Source organism: Lepisma saccharinum, chromosome 30 (assembly GCF_977018435.1).
Source record: "Lepisma saccharinum chromosome 30, izLepSacc3.1, whole genome shotgun sequence".
NCBI lineage: Eukaryota > Metazoa > Arthropoda > Insecta > Zygentoma > Lepismatidae > Lepisma > Lepisma saccharinum.
This window is the reverse complement of record NC_139258.1, coordinates 17,816,495-17,832,201: the sequence shown is the minus strand read 5'-3', so window position 1 is coordinate 17,832,201 and position 15,707 is coordinate 17,816,495. Positions and strand designations below refer to the sequence as shown.

General features: G+C 38.2%; 2 protein-coding genes across 2 annotated transcripts in view; one reads left to right on the top strand and one right to left on the bottom strand.

The window, feature by feature from the left end:
- LOC145981685 (uncharacterized) overlaps positions 1-11,435 on the top strand; it is a 105,843-nt gene extending 94,408 nt beyond the window's left edge. Inside the window, exon 5 of the mRNA XM_083115078.1 lies at positions 10,195-11,435. Coding sequence (XP_082971204.1) covers positions 10,195-11,227 — 1,033 coding nt within the window. The 3' untranslated portion in view covers positions 11,228-11,435. The remainder of the gene's footprint in view (positions 1-10,194) is intronic.
- A 3,348-nt stretch (positions 11,436-14,783) lies between these two features.
- LOC145981749 (uncharacterized) lies at positions 14,784-15,143 on the bottom strand. The gene has a single exon (XM_083115155.1). The coding sequence runs from the start codon at positions 15,141-15,143 to the stop codon at positions 14,784-14,786; it is 360 nt and encodes a 119-aa protein (XP_082971281.1).
- Between the last annotated feature and the right edge of the window lie 564 nt (positions 15,144-15,707).

Below are 15,707 nucleotides of genomic sequence, written 5' to 3'. Positions count from 1 at the left end.
TATATATATATATATATATATATATATATATATATACATACACACACACACACACAAGATGCAGACTGCCACAGACCAGACATCTAACACATATGTGTTCTATGTATGTGATGTTAACCAACAGCCAGAGTTAGATCCAAATGATTTGCCAACTCCCACTGATCAACACGTCAGGCCAAACACTGTTTTCAGATGGTGAAGATCCTGTATCTTAAGGGCATAAAGAATTGCCTTTCTATGCCCCACAAATGAAAATCAAACGTGCGAGATCAGGGGATCTTGTTGGCAATTCTGAAGGTCCCATACTACCAATCCACCTCTGAGGAAACTGCGTACGCACTTAATCCCTGAGAATGATGGCATAATAAGGCGGAGCTCCATGATGCTGGAAAATGTGTGGAAATCTTCTGACAACAATAATGGAAACTAATGTAAATAGATTCTTGAACAAGAATAAATTAGTCCATACGAATACAGTAATTGTAAGGATTTATTATAATCCAGATGAATCATTTCCGAGTTAGTGAATGTTAACATTAGAAAAATTTAGAAATTCAAAGCGAAATTTACTCATGAATATAATCAATGTAGAATGTATATTTTTCAATAATAAACTTAAAATGTACCAAATTTGAGCTTGTTATGAATTATAGTTACCTTATTTCGTTAAAACTTTATTTATCCACCATTTTGTAATATTGCAGTCTTGGCATACAGGTGATTGCCTGGGACTTTTGATATTTTGTTAATAATGTTACATACCAAATTTCAGCCTGTTTTGAATTAGTTCCTTTATTTGAAATAAATCGTCTAAAGTAACTGCACTAAGTTACTCTTTCATCACACGTAGGAAACAACCGTCTGGGGTTACTTATATAATCATAGGAAACACCTAAAACTCCGATATTAATTTTTGTACACGCTGTATGTTAAGGATATTCCATCCTGTGATTGTGTAGATTGGAGTTTGATTGATTTAGTTTATTTTACTTCGATTTTCTGTCACTTTTGGCTAATCCAGAAGATGGAGATGATTGATGATATGATGAAATTCATGGATGGACATTGACAAACACTCATTAATCCGAGGCTGGGATTCGAACCCGGGACCCCTGGCATCGTGTCGAAATGTGAGTATAGGATTGGATGTGTGTGTAGATATCGCATGAACGTCTAATGAATATCAAAAGCGAGATATCTACTGCACCTCCAATACATATCCATGGAATCTACGGATCTGATCTGGACTTTGTCATTTGACACAGACATATTGTTGATGTATGAGAAACATAATCATCTCAATTTTTTGTTATCGATTTACATATCAGAGTAACAATGTTAGTTTCTTGAAACTAAATCAGGATGGTCTGAATCTCTTAGAAATAACTGGAAGAAGAATCTGGAAACATTTTCTCTTACCTTACCGCAGCGGCACATCCAGGAATCTTTTCTGGAGAAGGGCAGAAACTTCCCGCTGCCAAATATTTTGTTCTTGACCCTTTGTACTTTTTCCTTTAAAAACTTTTTTTCATGAAAAAGTCTTTAAGAAATGTATGATCAGTGGTCTGTCGAAAATAAATAGGACCGTTTTATGAATAGATCATGAGGTGAGGGTCTTCAAGTTGATCCATACGCTGGGAGGAACCAGGCAACGTCGAAGTCTACTGTGTTTCAAAGGCAACAGATCCCGTTGCAGTAGCACTGGCAGAGACGGAGACAATTCCACGCAGGTAAAACAGCGATAGCGAAAGATCAGGTGAGGCCAGGCCAGCTCAGTAGCTCAGTGGTTAGAGCAATGGCACGGTATGCCAGAGACCCAGGTTCGAGTCCTGGCGAGCCTGCATTTTTCGCTCAAAATTTCTACGTAAACTCCTGTGTGTGCCTAATCTACAAAAGGATAATTCTTCTATCCCCAAACTCGAACAAGGAAATTCGCAGCTGGGAATTTTCACTTCAAACACAGCTGATCACAAAATCGTACCATATTAGAAAAGAAGAACTGGTTGGACAGTGTCCACAAAATTTAAATTTGTATATCCTGCGTGGCAGAGGAGGCAATAAATAATGGCGCCTAGGGCTCCACCTCCTAGTGAGTTTTTGGGCCCCTTTGAAGTAAAACATAACAGGTGTGGACAAAGTGGGAAATTCATTTCAGCTCGTAATTCAATATGAAGAAGCCTGGGGACATCCTTGAAAATATTTAGTGGAAAGTTACATTTTTAATGTCATGTGTACAACTAAAGCCCGCATCACACGGAACTGGAATTCCAGTAGGTGTGCCCTAGTTGGTGCTGGACTAGCTACCCATTTGCTAGTTTTCGCCTCACACGATGCTTATCAGCGTACTTGTCGATAGACTTTTGTTCGCATCTAGAGGTCACGAGTGAAGTTGTAATGGCGGCCACGTGAGATGTAAACAATGTATCACTTCACATTTTTAAAAGCCAATAACTATTCAACCAAGAGGTATAACATTCCGTATAAAATGTTATTAGGTACAAAGCAATAGCGCCGCTTAAATACACACTTTACAACGTTTACTGTACACGTATGGAAGAATATTTGTTGTTTCAAATGTAAACACCATGCACTCAGCATAGATGGTGTAACTCGACATGCCTTTCATGCTGTATACGTTACACATTGCTGGAGTAACACTCGGAAACCACAGACAAAAACGCTCCTTTGCACACTCACAGATTATCTTCACATGGCGAAATTTTGCTCTGATTGGCTGTTCCACAGTATCCAGTCGAGGAAAGCAAGTAGCAATTAGAACATGTCCTATTCCTCCAAAACAGTCAAGCAGTCAGCCAGGCGGCCATGTTTCCTACCTAGAAAGTCAGTTCAGCGCCAACTAGGGCATTCCTACTAGAAATCCAGTTCCGTGTGATAGGGGCTTAATATTAGTGGTAAAAGGTGATGGATTACCAGGTTTGATTGTTTATTGTGCAGCAATAAGGCATCGACTGGTTGAGTAACTGAATATTTGTACTGGATTCATAATTGTAGACAATTGACATGCTACACTACGTTTACGACAAACTGCGTAGCTATAAAAGTATTAGATGAGGGAAATTTTCCTATCGATGGGCATCTGCGAGCAAGTAAGTTAATTCTACATTTTGGAGGGGACCCATATAACAAGTTACCCGGGCCCCTCTGGCTAAAACAATGCGCTTCTGCCTATTATCGCAGACGTGTCATATGTTACCAAGATCCAGAGTTCTGTTTCGTAAATCGATTTTTTTAAATAAGCGACACTTATCTGTTGTATTTCTGCCATTTTATAAAATTTCAGGAGCAGATTGCGGACCCCCACGCCACTGGGTAGACACTATGATTGAAGTGAATATTGTACATTTTAACATGTAAGATAGTAATATATGTATCATCAAAAATAGTATGGAGTGTGTATTAAGGGATGGTGTCAGTAGCAGTCATTAGCACTTCGAGATGTTTCAGAAGATATAGAAAAAACTATAGTACTTGTATGACATTTCTAAATTTTATATTTTACACTAACTTAATGGCCCCTGACACACATAATTTACCTTCATTTAATACTGTTAAACTTTTCAAAAATGGACTTGGTTTACAAAGCCCCCCTGATAACCCGTGAGCCCCCCCCCCTTGGAGACCAGTTCTAGCTACAATACGTTACTATGTAATTTCAATATATGTTACTATGTTAGTTCAATTATTACAGCACAGAGAATAGACAATACAGTAGTATTTCTATAGAACATCGTTAAAATTATGCACTCCCAGGAAGAAATCGCACGGACCAAGTCCTGTAAATAGTCTGGAAGCAAATTCGTGCAATTTTGGCATTGCGACGGTAGATTTTTCGGATGGCACATTTTCCTGTTGCAATATGTTTTTGGGCTGTTGGTAGGGGTGTGCGGGATCCCGAAAAGTCGGGACCGGGGTCGGGGAAAAAAAATTCTCGTCCCAATCCCAACTTCGGGAAATCACTTCCCGACTTTTCAGGATCCCGAGCAGTCAGGAAATACAGAATGGTCATTTTAAAAAGTTGTTCATTCTCGACGTTTTCTGCATTGCAAATGTCTGGAACTTATCAGAAATTATTTGTTTTTATTTCAGAAATGCAAAAAACAATCACTGAAGTGAAAATGACGTTTAGAATTAGAGATTTTTAGAGCTTCGGGAAATTTCGAACGTAATGACGAATTTTTCCCGTCTTCCGAATGTCGGGATTAAAAAAAATGTCAGTCCCGATCCCGTTCCGACTAAAAAAATTCTGTCCCGTAGAGATATTCACCAATGAACTGCGGCATCTTCCTTGAGTACTTTCAGCATTCATACAACGTTGCCCTCTGATAGTCGCTTTTCATACTTTCAGAGAAACAGTCAGTGGTCTTCATTGTGGTCCGGGCCTTATTGCGGTAACTTACCTTAATCCTCCACAATCATCTTATCAAGATGCGAAACATGATTTTTATATCCGTTTCTTTGGAGACTTACAAGAATATTAATTTATTTTGGCATCCATACTTTTACAGGATGCCGTAATATTTAATGTTTCCCAAGTTTTTTTTACATTTGCTCAGGGGCGCCAACAACGAAAAGGGTGCATCACTAAGAAATGGGGTATGGAAATGTGGTATAATATCAAGTAAATGGCAATAGAATAAAAAACTCCAATAACCATTTCGCATATAATATTATCATAAAATGTAAACCTTGAAAATTACAGAGGTTTCCAGAAGACGTCACTTCCAGCACCGTATTTCCCCTTCCTTCAATCTGCCCTTGTACGCTGTAAGGAGTATTGCTAGCGAATAGAGCAAGAAAATGTTTAGGGTATTTATTACGAAACTGGCAATAATGATAATTTAATAAGGAGTCGATATTTTCATAAGGCTCCGCTACCTTTACTACTTCCAATATTTTCTGTTTTCAGCACTCACCTTGCCTCTGGGCATTGTGGTGTCCTTTTGCCTTCCCCCGTAGGTGCTGCCAACACTCATCCTCTGATCCTAAAGTGGCAGAAAGCCACGTAAAATAACAAAAATAGTTACCCTTGGCCTGCTTCTTTAGTAGTCTGTGCTATATTTTACTTAACTTCTTTTTCATGTATCCGATGTTTGCTTAAAGAGTGAAGGTGCAAAGGATGGTTATGACACACACCGCCACCCCGTTTAGCGAAAAAAAAAAAAAAGAGTAAAATCCACTTGATACTATACAACTCCCAAATGATACAGAAAAGTTACAGGGTAAATAATGATCATCATATGTTTTTACACCAAAGCTCTAAATAATGCCCCTCCCCTGAAATTCAGACTTCTATCCCCCCTTACTATGGAAATTATGTGCCAATCTAAGAACTAACAATATTTGGATATTCACCCCGTCAAAATCTCCCCCCCTCCATTTAATGCTCAATCTCTCCTTAGTAGAATTCCTGTGATGATCTAAGACGTTGATAGTCAAGAGTTTTATAGTGTCCCCACAAAAGATTTACAAGACTTCTCCTGACAATTTAAAACTTAATAAGAACTGGTCACTCCCCCCCCCCCCTGCCAATGATACTTATTACCCATCCCTTAGCAGTATACAAAGTTATTATTACATGTTAACGAAGTCAGTCAAATTTCCATCCCAAGAAAAGCAAATTATAAGTTCTCTTCACAAAAGCAGAATCCCAAAAATTGACATTTTGAAATCTTGAAACAGCTGTAGATCAAACTTATTTGACGTTGAGACCTGCTCAAATTGGTGTCATACTCTACTGTTTGCCGTAACTTTAATAAGACATCCATTGACTATTTGTGTGCAAAATTTCATACTGGGACGCCAATGGGTTCCTGTGGATTTTTTTATTCTAATGTGCATGTAATTTGATTTTTTTTTACTTTCGTAGCTGTAAGCTGAGTGGTTGATATTGAAGTCTCCATATTTATCTACTTTATTATTTTTGAACTACATATAATATGTAAATACCTAATATTTATCACTTTTAATATTTAATATATATACACACACACATCACATTAGATTAGTTACAATTAATTTGTATTAGTTCACTGTAAAAACAACGAAAAACAGCAACCTCACCGAGCACTGAATATTGCAATAAACGATTACTAATGTTCACTAGGGAGCAGTGGTGGCTCATGCTACTTATTGTTAGGAGGGCTGCATTCATAAAAAGAATTTAAAAAATATGTCATATTTCTCTTGCAGTGTTAAAGAGCTACTTTAAATACTGTACTGAATTATTCATTTTTACTTGTACGATTTACCATTCAGAACACCAGATTATATAACTTACTGGCAGAAAACAAATAACTCTTTGAACATCGATTCGAAAACTTAAACTATCACCGACAAGCGAAACGGACACATTTAATGACCGGCCACTGTTTCTCTCGGTAATCGCATGTTTATGCGCAGTGTCGCCGTAAAATAGTGTGAGAGCTTTCGATTTCTACCACTTGGCACCACCACCGTACATTAGATGCAGCATTGGACTGCCAGTCCACTTTTTAGCATTGACAAGGGCCTAACAGAGAAGGAAATGGAAGCAGTGTTTACGTTAGAGTTAACATGGAGATGTACTGGCAGTCCCCGAGGGTGAAGCGGCTTCAAATACCAGTTTGCCGTTTGTTGCACGCCAAGTGAATTTGAAAGCTCTACACAGCGCAATGGGACGCAGTAAGATAGTGGAGGGAAAAAAATAATTTTTTGCACTAATGGCAACAAAATATAATTGTGGGTGGGAGGGCTGCATGTAGCCCCCCCCCCCCTTTCATCGGCTGCCACTGCTAGGGAGTAGCGAGTCTAGTTTTGATAGTTCAAACCATCTCTCTCTCTTTTTTTAATAGTAGTATTTCTTGTCATGTCAAAACCGTAGTTCATAAGCAACAATCTTTGTGACGTGCTTCTCACTCCTCGGTACAATCATCAGGCAGGCTTGAAGGAACTACTCCAGGAGCGCCAGGATAAGTCAACTAGGCTTGCTAAGGGGGAATGAAATTTAGTGGGTGCCATGTTGATTTTTTTTTTTAAAAAAAACATGAAACGTGCGTGTATGTTTAAGCCCCTAAATTAAATACCAATCAAATTTTAGTAGGCATCAAATTCATGTATGAATTCGGGGGGGGGGCAAGATTGTCAACAATAATTGTTTTAACCTAATGTATATAATCCTTGAAGATTTTGGGGGGAGCCAGAAAGTACTATGCCCCTTGTCGTCAGCGCTTATGTATGTATGATAATGAAATTGAAGAATAGTAGCGACTTGCTTCATTTTAGCACAACAACGGCATGTTTGGAAATTTGAAAGGAGCAGCTTGTTCAAGGCAAGCCTATGGCATGGACGTCCGGAGGATTTTTTACCTCAGGGAGACGGAAGTTTAGTATTTTTCCATGGAAGGGAGGGCAAAATATGCATATTTTTCTCGCCAATAGTGTTGCTCTAAAAACACTCCTTCAGTTTCAAATTATCATGTTAACTTTGTTACAATAACTAACATAAATTAATGAAAGCGAAATGAAATCGCTGTAGATCTTTATATAGACTGCCGCCAGTAGCGGAAAGTAAATTCGGCTTCTCATTCAGAGTAGGATCAATGCTTTCCTTTTCTATACGAAAACAGCAGTCTTACTTCAATATGCAACATTCTGTTCTCGATAGCAGGACTACATCGTTTAGTGTTTTCAGTTGAAAACAGGTTTAGAACCCCTTCACAAACCCCATTGGCGTTGCCCCTGTCCAGCAGCCTTTTCAGCTACATGAAGGGTCATAAGTAGAGACTGCCACCGAAGCAGACAATTTCTACTTCGACGTCAACGCACCAACTGCTGAAAATGTTGAAAGGTTCCAATGAAGTATTTATACCACAAATTTTATTTGAAACAACAGTATACTCAAGTTCCAAGGTCACCACACGTCACTGTAAGCAAGCTAAGAAGTACAGCTAGCTATTCCTATTGACACCTTTTCTTTTGTGTTATGGCTCATAACTTATGACTTTACATAAATGTAAATCTGACTGGAATACTAAAAATATCATTAGTGGATAAAGTGACAGGCGATATAAGTTCATTCCGTCTATAAGCAAGCATTCATCGCACATCTGCTACGTCCCTTGGGGGTACATACTTAAATGTTATTTACCACGGCTACAGATATCTTAATCTCAGGGGGATAGGTTCTTTGTTCGAGAATTCCAAATAAGAAAGAGTTATAGCCAAGAGGATATAGTTAAATGCGGATCTATATTTTGGAAACTATACACAATACAGAGAAAATATATAGCAAAGCTTGTATATACATTGAAATATATAATAAATGTATGTATAATCGATAGGAAATCTTCATCTTCTTTTCTTCTCACAATTTTGGGGAAAAGGCTTCTTCTTCTATCCTTCCTTCTAATTTGGGAAGAGGCTTCTTCTTCTTTTCTTCCTTCTAATTTGGGAAGAGGCTTCTTCTATTCTTCCTTCTATTTTTGGTAAAAGACTTCTTCTTTTATCAATCTCTTCTATGGTAATAGGAAGGCTTCTTCTTCTTTCATCAATTTCTTCTATAGGATATAAAGGCTTCTTCTTCTTTCGTCAATTTCTTCTATGATAAAATATATGAATGGCTTCTTCTTTCTTCAATTTCCACTTCTTTTCTTTGGTAAAAGGATAATCTTCTTTTTCTTTCTTCTACCTTTTATGACCATCTCTTTCTTCTATTTACAAAAAATAGTCATCCCGTTTTATTCATCGCTGTTTCTTATTTCCTCTATTCATATCAATTCTTATTTCTTCTTTCAGCAGCAATTCTTATTATCTTCTATATTCCGACGAGATATTCTTATATTCTCGATAAATTCTTCTATTTATTCTTTCCACAGCAAAATCTTATTTCTTCTATTCTTCTTTGCCACTGGAAAAAGTCTTATTCCTCTCATTTATCGCAAATATTCTCTTTACCATATCTTTTCTCAATAATATAGACAAATCATTATGCTGCATTCCTTGTAGAGAATTGAACCAAAGCTACAGAGGATTTTTAGAAGTGTCTAATCTGACAATAGCGCCTCCTCCTAAAACAACAACCAAGGGAAATAACCAGGATCGCTAATAACAAGCGCTGCCGATGGCCCAGTGCGACTAATAAAGAGCACAACCGTAAAGTGCTTCGGGGCATCTAATTTGACAACAGCGCCACCGGGGACAAGCAACCAAAACATGTCGACGTTCTCCTCGCCATAGAATCAAAAAGAGATAGATTTCTGAATTCGTTCGCTTACTTAATAACTTTCCTAAACGTTTCATATGCGGCCATATTCTTAATTATTTTAATTTACTATATACAACATTCTATTTATTTCTTTTATAGTATTTGGACTCTTCTTTTATATATTTCTCAATTTACTATAATATATATAATCCCTCTTCTCCGCTCTAAGTTTTTATAATTTCCTTGCAACTTTCATTGTGTCATCGAAACTGGCACGTGAGACATCCGTGAACAGACTCAAGTGATATGAAGCACTTTATTGAAGAACGGCCCAGTCGGAACGAATGCAAGGTTAAAGCGTCACGCGTTGCTTGCTGCGTGTCATTTAGACTTGAAAGCTCCATAAAATTTGAATACGCATTTGTGCACAACGTTTTTATATACCATAATAATCTTTTCGTACAACGACTATTACTTTAGTATTGAAAGTGATAAATATTTAGTAATTTGATATTATTTGAACTCCCCACAAACAAAAAATACGAATACAAAAAACAATTTCCATATGAATGCATTGCCTTTCCTTTGTGAAAGTTTGCACACAAATACTCATTTTCAAAAAAGTTAAAAGAAGTGGTTTTTTTTTTAGATTTTCAAACTTACTTCGTTCTAAAGTTTTTAGAAAATTACAATACCACGGTCATGTTGCATTTCAAATACAAACGGAAGAGAATGACACCAATTTGAGCTCTCTGAATAAGATAGTATTTGATTTGGCCTGTTCAAAATGTCAAAATACTGTGATTATTGAGTGTTTTAAAATCAATAGCTAATAAACTAAGAGCCCCCAAAATCTGAAATTTGGTATATTTTGTCCTTAAAAATCGGAATCTCAAAGGTTCCAAAAAGAAATTTGTTGATTTGAAATCGAATGATCCAACCATGATATTTTACTTTTTATACATACAGCATTTTGAAATATTTCTTTACAGGGAAGTAGAAATGCCTTCTTACGAATGTCCTCGGTGCAGAAACCGATTTACTCGCAGAAATTCCTTAAAACACCACCTCAGAATGCACGATGGTATTCTTCCATACAAATGCCACGAGTGCCATAAGAAGTTTACTGGACGTGGAAGCTTGAAAAACCATTTGAATCTTCACAAAGGCATTCGTCCTTACATATGCTCTCATTGCAAAAGAAGTTTTACCCAAAGATCTCATTTAAAATCTCATTTGGGAAAGCACGATGAACTTTGCCCATATGAATGCTCTCAGTGTAAAAGGAGATTTATTGAAATTCGAGATTTGAACAAACATTTGACAATTCACGACGGTATTTTCCCATACGAATGCCCTCATTGCAAGAAGAAATTTACTCAAAATGCAAGTTTGAAATATCATTTGAGAGTTCACGAAGGTATTCGTCCGTATGAATGTCCTCAGTGTAAGAAGAGATTTACCGCAAATGGAAACTTGAAAAATCATTTGAGAGCTCACGAAGGTATTCGTCCATACGAATGTCCTCGGTGTCAAAAGAAGTTTACTGAAAATGGACACTTAAAAGACCATTTGATGAGACACGATGGAATTCGTCCACACAAATGTCCTCACTGTGAACTGAGGTTCACTGCAAGTCAATGCTTGAAAAGACATTTGAGAATTCACGAAGGTATTCGTCCCTACAAATGCTCTCAGTGCGAAAAAAGTTATATTCAAAGTGGAACCTTAAAGAGACATTTGAAAATGCACGAGGGTATTCGTGATTTCGAATGTCCTCAGTGCAAGAAGAAATTTATTGTAAAGGATGACTTGAAAAAACATTTGAAAGTTCATGAGGGTCTTCGCCCCTATGAATGCTCCCAGTGTAAGAAGAAATTTACTCGAAAAGGAAACTTAAAAAGCCATTTTTTGAGAACTCATAAGAATATTCGCCCTTACGAATGCTCTCAGTGCAAGGAGAAGTTTACTGGGAGTGAAAGCTTCAAGAATCATTTGAGTATTCACGAGGCAATTCGCCCGTGAATTCACATTGAATTCCTCCAATTGGAGTGCCCTCAATGGAAGAGATATATGTACTGGAAGTGTAAGTATGAAAATTGCTTTGAGGATGCACAGTGAAATTTGTTCATTTGGGTGGAGTTTTTGCCATATTTATTTTAAAATGGAACCTGAAGAAACATTTTAAAAATCACGACTCTTTTTATCACGTTAATCGATATGCATTCAGATGAATGATATACATACTTATTGAAAGTGAAACGAATGGGTTAAAATGGCATTCGGGGAAAGAGTAGAATTGAGTTAAATATTTGAAAATTCCCATGTAAGGCCCGCTTTAAACGAAACCATTTCCTTTAATATTTTTCCTAGCATAAATGCTATGTAAATATTTCCAAAAATCTTATAGCAGATGGTACATTACACGGAAGCATTTCATGTAAAATTTCTGTAAGCTTTTGCGATTACAATGTATAACACATACAGCACGAAAGAGACGTCGAGTTACACCATCTATGCTGAGTGCAGGGTGTTTACAATTGAAACAACTAAAACATTCTTCCATAGGTGGACAGTGAATGTTGTAAAGTATATATTTATGGAACGCCATTGTTTTGTACCTAATATTGTTTTATATGAAACTTTATTCCTCTCGGTTGCATAGTTATCGGCTTTTAAAAATGTGAAGTGATACATTGTTTACATATAGCGTGGCCGCCATTACAGCTGCACTCGTGACCTAGAGGTCGCTTCTGATTTGTTATGCTACGAAAAATGCTACGGAAATAGGATCGATCCTATGCCATGGCATCTGAAATGCCATAAAATTTCTCACTTTACACGTTAGCATTATGGTCATGGCGAAATGTTAAGAAAAATTCTTTCGTCTAAAGCGGCCTTAATTTTCACATTTATACGAGTGCAAGAAGCAGACGAAAAATGAATTTTTCAATCAAGTGTGGACGGTTACTTATATTTGCAAAGCCATGATTATATTCGTAGATGAACTTGGTGATACATACATGTATTCACTATCCACTTGCTGCATTTATATGAATGCAGCCTATGTAGAAAGCAAAGAAGGTGGTCCATGAGTACAGAAACACACGTCTAAAAGAACCAAGGACATAGGAATAAAACAAACCTAAACGTTATTGAAGGAATAGGCACATCGGATTAGATATGTGGCCAAAATGGCGGCTATCTTGGATTCAACTTCAACACATTAAGTAAGGAGATGGACACGCAATATTTGAAAATGAGCTAGAATTTCAAAAGAAAGACGTTGGTATGATTCATTTTTGTGTAAATTCAATCCTTAACCTGTTTTTTGTGTAACTTGAATCCTAAACCTGTTTTTTTACGAGATGCAGACTGCCACATTCATCTAACACACGTGTTCTATGTTCTGTCCACCAACCACCAGTGTTATATCCAAACTATTTGCCCACTCCCGCTGAACCTAGATCTTCACGTCAGGCTAAATGCTGGTACACTGCTTCAAGATGGTAAAGCTCCTGTATCTATCGCGTGTGAGTTCAGGGATCTTTGTGGCAATTCTAAAGGTCCCATATAACGAATTCACCTCTGGAGAAACTGGCGGAACACCATGATGCTGGAAAATGTGTGGAAATGTTCCGTCTTTGGACAACAATGATGGAAACACATGTTCATGTAACAATTAAAGGTAACCATCTGCATTCAAAGTTCCCTCAATAAATAATGGCTAATATCTGTACATTCGTACGAATCCAGAAAAAACTGAAGAAATCCTAGTTGTCACCATGTCGATGTACACTTGTATTTAGAAAGTCACAAATGTATTTTATGAGGAACTTGAATATACATATGCGTATTGACTAGGATGTCTGACCATACGAATACAGCCAGTATAAAAATACTTATATTCACAGAGACACTTAAAGACCCAGTCGAATGTTCAGATGGAATCACAAAACCAGAATCTTCGAAAATGTACTACTGTAAATAGATTCTTGAACAACATGAAATTAGTCCATACGAATTACGAATACAGTGATTGTAAGGATTTATTATATTCCAGATGAAGAATCCTTTCCGAGTTAGTGAATGTTGAACATTAGGAAAATTTAGGAATTCAAAACCAAATTTACTCATGTGTAATCAATGTAGAAACTACATTTTTCAATAATAAACTTAAAAGGTACCAAATTTGAGCTTGTTATGAATTATAGTTCTCTTATTTGGTGAAAACTTTATTTATCTGCTATTTTGTAATATGGCAGTCTCAGTGTATGGGTGATTGCCGAGGACTTTTGATGTGTTGTTATTAATGTTGCATACCAAATTTCAGCCTGTTATGAATAAGTCGTCTAAAGTTACTGCACTAAGTTACTCTTTCATCACACGTAGGAAACAACCATCTGGGGTTAGTTACATAATCATAGGAAGCATTTAAAAGTTTGATATTAATTTGCGTACACGCTGTATGTTAAGGATATTCAGGATTGGATAGTCCATGGATGTCCTTTGTGATTGTGTAGATTGAGTTTGATTCATTTAATTTATTTTACTTCGCTTTTCTGTCACTTTTGGCTAATCCAGAAGATGGAGATGATTGATGATATGATGAAATTGATGAATGGACATTGATAAACACATATCCCCAGGCCCGGATTCGATCCCGGGACTTATGGCATCTTGGCGCGATGATAGTATATAGTAGGTTGGTTGATTTAAGTCCACTCTATGCACAGTAAGGCTAAATGGGACTGGACCTACAGTTTAAAGTGCGATCCGAACCACTATGTGCCTCCACCGGGTATCGAACCCCAGCGTCGAATGACATGCGTACCTGGGGGAAACCCTGGGGGGGAAAGGCAGTCAGGGGCGTGATGCTGATCACATCACCCCCACTCACGACCGGATCAAGAAAGTGTGGGGCATTACCCCCACACCCCCTATACGCCTTAATGGCATGGTGCTAAGCACAGGGGAGCACTGTACCTTTTTTTAAATTTTTTTATGACACAACCACTGCACCATCGGAGAGTCCCGCGATGTGAATATAGAATTGGAAAATATACCTAGTCATATCATAAATACTGACACAACATTGAAAGTGAATTATGACGAAAGTGTTAAAGATACTTTAATGTCCTGATTGTATAGGTTACTTACAGGTCTAACGAACACATAACACTAATCATTTTTCAAAATGGCCGCCTTTGGCCTTCACACAGGCCTGAAGTCTCTGCGGCCACTCATCTACAGCATTATGCACTGTCTCCGTAGGGAAAGTCGCCACTGCCTTCACCAGGGACCGTTTCAGACTGTCAATATTGGCATGCCTCCTCGTACAGACCATGCCCTCAAGCACTGAACACAATTTGTAGTCTAACGGGTTGAGGCCAGGGCTGCTAGCAGGCCAATCAGCTGGAGCAATGAAGTCCGGGACATTGCTCTTGAGCCACTCCTGGGTAGTGTGTGCCTTATGGGCTGGTGCGGAATCCTGTTGGAAGGTCCAATGTTATTTCCTGAACAAAGTGTCACTCAAAGGCTTCACAAGAGAGTTCAACACAGTATTTTCGTACACTCTGGCTTACGTTTTCACCCCTTTTTCACAAAAATGCAGCTTGGTGGTGCCATCATACACCACGCCCCACCAAACCATGACTGAGGCCGGATGATGACCCCTCTGGATCTTCGGGGCTTTCTCCAGAGCTTCGTGGGATGTTGACGCATACACCCGGTCATTTTGGCGATTGAAAGTTTCCTCAATGTTGAATATCTTTTCATCTGTGAAAAGAATTTTCCTGTAGCCATTGTTGGCGTAACGCTGCAGGAGGCGTTTTGCTTTTATCACCCTCTGCTCTTTCAGACGTGCATTGAGGAAGTGACCTGTACTTCGCCGGTAAGCCTTCAACCCCAAGTCACTTCTTAACACACGAGACACTGACATTTTGGGAATGTTCAGCTCACGAGCAAGCACTGCCTGCTTTCGTACAGGATTTCTCCGAATACGGGCTGTCACTGCTTGCACTACTACACTTTTACGAACACACTTCCTCTATGACAGCTCAACTCGCAATGGCCCACTCCAGCCTCTTGCACAGGAAGGTTGGCCGCGACCTTGAAAACCGGTTGTACACACTGCCTCAAACTTTGTGTCAGTATTTATGATACGACTAGGTACATTATACACTGCTCCACAAAACTTAAGCAACTCTGTACAATGTGGGATAGGTGAGATGAGATGTGGTGCCCATTCAACACTTCTATTGAACATGTACAAACATAAACAAGCACAGGTAGTGCGAGTGCCCTCTAAAACGCGTAATCAGCGCCATATAAACCAAGATTAACAGCTTGTGCCTGCCAGCGCAAACCACAGCCTAGTATTGTTCCAGTCCTCAAGCAGTGAAGTGGTGGTTCGTGCGTGGGATATTAAGTGTAGATACATTGAAATGAATCGTAGACATCATTTGAGTGACGTTGACTGAGGTGGAATAATTGGACGACTGGA